The sequence below is a fragment of the Hypanus sabinus genome, chromosome 7 (genome assembly GCF_030144855.1).
Source record: "Hypanus sabinus isolate sHypSab1 chromosome 7, sHypSab1.hap1, whole genome shotgun sequence".
Classification (NCBI taxonomy): domain Eukaryota; kingdom Metazoa; phylum Chordata; class Chondrichthyes; order Myliobatiformes; family Dasyatidae; genus Hypanus; species Hypanus sabinus.
This window is the reverse complement of record NC_082712.1, coordinates 114936112-114942111: the sequence shown is the minus strand read 5'-3', so window position 1 is coordinate 114942111 and position 6000 is coordinate 114936112. Positions and strand designations below refer to the sequence as shown.

The 6000-nt window shown below is 45.6% G+C and overlaps 1 protein-coding gene across 1 annotated transcript in view; it reads left to right on the top strand.

Annotated features, from left to right (window-relative positions):
• The first annotated feature begins 4084 nt into the window (after positions 1–4084).
• Positions 4085–6000, top strand: part of LOC132396385 (excitatory amino acid transporter 2-like) — a 32527-nt gene continuing 30611 nt past the window's right edge. Inside the window, exons 1-2 of the mRNA XM_059973911.1 lie at positions 4085–4217; positions 5401–5553. Of these exons, the coding sequence (XP_059829894.1) occupies positions 4085–4217; positions 5401–5553 (286 nt within the window). The remainder of the gene's footprint in view (positions 4218–5400; positions 5554–6000) is intronic.

Here is a 6000-nt window from a genome sequence, read left to right as displayed (position 1 = left end):
TGTTACTGTGACTGTCTATCAATGGGGTGTCACTGTGACTTCATCAGTGGGTTGTCACTGTGACTATGTCATGGGTGTCACTGTGACTGTCTATCAATGGGGTGTTTCTGTGACTGTATCAGTGGGGTGTCACTGTTACTGTATGTCAATGGGGTGTCAATGTGACTGTCTGTCAGTGGGTTGTCACTGTGACTGTATGTCAGCGGAGTGTCAGTGTAACTGTATCAGTGCGCTGTCACTTTGACCGTACGTCAGTGGGGAGTCACTGTTACTGTCTATCAATGGGACGTCACTGTGACTTCATCAGTGGGCTGTCACTGTGGCTGTATGTCATGGGTGTCACTGTGACTGTCTATCAATGGGGTGTCACTGTGACTTCATCAGTGGACTGTCATCTGTCTGTATGTCATGGGTGTCACTGTGACTGTATGTCAGTGGGGTGTCACTGTGACAGTATCAGTGGGGTGTCAATGTGAATGTACCAGTGGGGTGTCACTGTGACTGTCTATCATTGGGGTGTCACTGTGACTATCAATGGAGTATCATTGTGACAGTATATCAGTGGGGTGTCACTGTGACTATCTATCAATGGGGTGTCACTGTGACTGTATGTCAATGGGGTGTCACTGTTACTTCATCAGTCGGCTGTCAATGTGACTGTCTATCAATGGGGTGTCACTGTGACTGTCTATCAATGTGGTGTCACTGTGACTGTATCTGTTGGGTATCATTGTGACTCTATGTCAATGGTTTGTCACTGTGACTGTCTATCAATCAGGTGTTTCTGAGACTGTATCAGTGGGGTGTTACTGTGACTGTATCAGTGGGGTGTCACTGTGACTGTCAATCAATCGGGTGTTTCTGTGACTGTATCAGTGGGGTGTCACTGTGACTTTATGTCAATGGGGTGTCAATGTGACTGTCTGTCAGTGGAGTGTCACTGTCACTGTCTATCAATGGGGTGTCACTGTGACTTTATCAGTGGCATGTCACTGTGACTATATGACAATGTGTTGTCAATGTGACTGTCTATGAATGGGGTGTCACTGTGACTGTATCCGTGAGGTATCACTGTGACTGCGTCAGTGAGGTGTTACTGTGACTGTCTATCAATGGGGTGTCACTGTGACTGTCTATCAATGGGGTGTTACTGTGACTGTATCTATTGGATATAATTGTGACTGTATGTCAATGGGGTGTCACTGTTACTTCATCAGTCGGCTGTCAATGTGACTGTCTATCAATGGGGTGTCACTGTGACTGTATCTGTTGGGTATCATTGTGACTCTATGTCAATGGTTTGTCACTGTGACTGTCTATCAATCGGGTGTTTCTGAGACTGTATCAGTGGGGTGTCACTCTGACTTTATGTCAATGGGGTGTCAATGTGACTGTCTGTCAGTGGAGTGTCACTGTCACTGTCTATCAATGGGGTGTCTCTGTGACTTTATCAGTGGCATGTCACTGTGTCTGTATGTCAGTGGGGTGTTACTGTGACTGTATCAGTGGGGTGTCACTGTGACTGTCTATCAATGGGGTGTTTCTGTGACTGTATCAGTGGGGTGTCACTGTGACTGTATGTCAATGCGGTGTCAATGTGACTGTCTATCAATCGGGTGTTTCTGTGACTGTATCAGTGGGGTGTCACTGTGACTTTATGTCAATGGGGTGTCAAAGTGACTGTCTGTCAGTGGAGTGTCACTGTCACTGTCTATCAATGGGGTGTCTCTGTGACTTTATCAGTGGCATGTCACTGTGTCTGTCTATCAATGGGGTGTTTCTGTGACTGTATCAGTGGGGTGTCACTGTGACTGTATGTCAATGCGGTGTCAATGTGACTGTCTGTCAGTGGGTTCTCACTGTGACTATATGTCAGCGGAGTGTCAGTGTAACTGTATCAGTGCGGTGTCACTTTGTCCGTACGTCAGTGGGGTGTCACTGTTATTGTCTATCAATGGGATGTCACTGTGGCTGTATGTCAGTGGGGTGTTAATGTGATTGTATCAGTGGGTGTCACTATGACTGTCTGTCAGTGGGGTGTCACAGTGATTGTATGTGAATGGCGTGTCACTGTGATTGTATGTCATTGGGGTGTCACTGTGACTGTATGTCAGTGGAGTGTCACTGTGACCGTCTATCAATGGGGTGTCACTGTGACTTCATCAGTGGGCTGTCACTGACTGTATGTCATGGGTGTCACTGTGACTGTATGGTACTGGGGTGTCACTGTGACTGTCTACCAATGGGGTGTCACTGTGACTTCATCAGTGGGCTGTCACTGACTGTATGTCATGGGTGTCACTGTGGCTGTATCTCAGTGGTGTGTCACTGTGATTGTATGTCAATGGAGTGTCACTGTGACTGTTTATCAGTGGAGTGTCACTCCGACTGTATCAGTGGGGTGCCACTGTGACTGTATGTTAGTGTGGTGTCACATGTATTGAGGAATTTCTTGGAAAAGTCGAGAAGGTTGATTGATTGTGATTACACCAGTCCTGGAACTCACTATTTGAGAGAATGCTAGACACGGGGGATGGAGAACTGTTAGGGAGTATTCTGGAGTTATGCGAATATGCTAGATATTAAAAAAGGATCTCATGCTTTCCTTGCATACATGACGAATAAACTCTTTTTGGGCTTCTATGCGGGTACAGGAATCATTTTTAACTGATGTTTGATGACAAACTCTAACATCTTCATCATCCCAGTTGAAGGTTACAGAGTGTGTCTGTAAAGCATTGGTTAAAGTCAATACCTGTACCCGAGGATGGAAGTCCCAGGAGAGTTTATTCGTCATAGCAGATATTAATTTAAACAAAATCCAGGCTTCAGTTTTTATTGTAATAATTTCAGGAAGTCTGCAATTAGCCTTCAACTTTTATTGTAAATTGCAAGCAGGGAACTGAAATTAAATGCTCACAGACAAAGAGATATGGTTTGCAAAATGGTGACCATGAGTCAAACCAATGCCTGAGCCACATATTAAGTCAATGGGTTTGTGTTAATTGGCCTCTATCAAACCAGGCAACATGGCTATTTGCACCAGTGTGACTGAGTTCAAGCTGGCAAACCAGACATATGCTGTCATTTAGCATACCAAACATGGTCACAGAAATAAGCAATCCATAGTTTTTGTATACTTATGATATTTGTGTACATAGAGACAGCCTGACATTAATTTTGGAGTCTGTGATTTCTGCTCCCAAGTGATCTTAGACTATTTGTCTGAATTACTTTGTGACTAACGTGTTTGAATATTCAGAGGCATCTGTCATTGTAGCTATCTAATTCAAAGAAACACTGTCGACCCAAAATATTGAAGGAAACAATGTCATTTTATCTATTGAAATTTTATTTTATCAGATACCTTTGATTTTAAGGGAATAAAAATGTGATGTATCTTTGAGCTTGTGAGCCTCGACTGAGAGTGTGTCCTAATTGTGAGGGGTATAGATATTGTAAATGCAAGCAGACCTTTTCCACTGAGGTTGGGTGGGACTACAATCAGATGTTATGGGTTAAGAGTGAAAGCTGAAGAGTTTAAGGGGAACATGAGGGGAAACTTCCTCACTCAGAGGGTTGTGAGGGTGTGGAACAAGCTGGCAGCACAAAAGGTGCATGAGACCTTGATTTCAATGTTAAGGGAAGTTTGGATAGGTACATGGGTGACAGGGATATGGAGGACTGTGGTCCCGGTGCCTGTTGATAGGACTAGGCAGTTTAAATGGCTCAGCATGGACTGGATGGGCCAAAGAGCCTGCTTCTGTGCTGTACTTTTCTGTGACTCTAATGATGCCTGCTTGTGCTGAATAAAGACCAGCTTCACTGTCTCAACGGTGACTGTGATCACAGGAACTCTCACCACAGTTAGTAAGGAACTGGATGAGCTGAGTAGCTCTTTCTCATCTGCTTTGCTCATGATGGGTCAAACGTTGTCAATGTTCCTACAGCTGTGAGATAATGCTGACATACAGTCTAGGAATGAGAATGAACCCCCTGGGCTGGTTCACCATCCCACAGGACCAGAGCTGAGCCTACCATTGTGACCAAGTTTCTGCTCTGTTTCCCAGCCAGCACTGCCGGGATGTCCAAGCTAGTGGAAGTGCAGATGGAGGAGTGCAACCTGACCACGGAGAAGCCGCCGATCAAGCAGCCATTATGGAAGCGGCTGGGGAGGAACCTGATGAAGAACCTGCTGCTGTCTCTTACAGTGTTTGGTGAGTCGCCTCTCGCTGCCTGACAAGGAGCAGGCACAGTTCAGATAGGACGTGTAGCCTGCTGAGCATTCCCAGCACTTTCTTAGAATCTGAAGAGGGTCATGGAGAATAGGGAGGATGGGCCATGTCATGTTGTGCTATATTATATAATTAAGGAGACAAGTAATTTGATAATTAAGGAGACACAAAGCAGGCATCTCCAAGGGCATAACCTCAGAATAAAAGGACATCCATTTAGAACTGAGATGAGGAGGGACTTCTTCAGCCAGAGGCTGGAGAATCAGTGGAATTCACTGCCATAGAGTGGTGTGGAGCCCATGTTCTTCTGATAGAAGTTATGGGTTGTGTTTGGGAGGGGGTGTTATTAAAGCCTTGGTGAGTTGCTGCGATGTACCTCCTAGGAGGAACACACCACCACCATGATCTACTAGTGGTGGAAGGAGTGAATGGGTGACGAGTTAGGTGTTAGTCCAAAAAAGTTTAATACTCTAGATTGTGAAAGGCTTCTCCAGTGTTGTTGGAGCTGCACTCATCCTAAGCAAATGGGGGGAACTCTTTCCCAACTGCGCCTCATTAATGGTGGAGAATTTCTGGGGGTTCAAGACGTTTCACTGAACGCAGTTTATCCAGCCTCTGACCTGCTCTTGTGGCCATGGTACGTCTGAGGCCAGCCCCGTTCAGCAGCACAGTCAGCAACTATAATGATGATTTAAGGAGAGTGCCAGGATATAGGTCAAAGTGTGGGATTATGGTCATTTATGCAGGTAAATTCCATATTGTAAATCTTCAGATACGGTAGATTTTTGTTATTTGATTTGAATCCCTTCATTGCCCATTGCCAGATCCCTCCCTGCATTATCTTCCTACAGCCGTTATCTTTGGAGTACAAGGCTGGCTCAGGGTGCCCTTGACCATGGAGCCTTCTGCAGCTCAGCCCTCCACTCTAGAACTCCCTCCCTCCCTCTGCCTTTCCAAGCCTCTTCCTCAACAGCACTTTCCTTCAACGTGAGCTCCCTGGGAAGTTTATTTATTTGGAGGTATAGTGTGGAACAAATCAGTCCAGCCCAGTGAGAGCACCACCCAGCAAGTTGCCCATTAACCCATATCCCGATCACAGATTGATTTACAATGTCTTTTCATATTCTGGATTTTGAAACCACGATCTTTCTGTCTCCCCCTACAGGTGTGATATTTGGAGCCTTTGCTGGATGTCTGCTACGATATGCAGCCCCCATTCATCCTGATATCGTCATGATCATAGCCTTCCCGGGAGACATCCTCATGCGTATGCTGAAGATGCTCATCCTTCCTTTAATCATCTCCAGTTTAATTACAGGTGAGAAACACTGGCTGCAACTTCAGGGCACGCACCCACCTTTGGGAGCACCTGTTGGTGAAGCCCAGCAAGGGTCACTTTCTCAAGTAGAAGCTGTCAAAGATGGCAGGTCCAGGGAGAATGCCAGCTGCAGTAAATCCTGGGCACAGAGGACCAAAGGAAGGATGTTTCACTGAGCTTACAGATCACCTGGCTGGATTGCGGAAGGAGTTTGACTGATCCTGGGCCCCACACTTCAGTGAGAGAGAGAATGAGGTTGTTTAGAGAGACCAGCAGAGGTTAAAGGGAAATTCAATGGTGTTGTCCAATATTCTGAGGGGTTTTCCTAGACTGGATAAGGAGAAGATGATTCTACTGGCAGTGTTGGTATCATGAGGATGCATATTAAAGCCATATGGTATGGCCTTAAAAGCCTTTTGTTGTGCTATAATTAGCTCTTTATCCTAC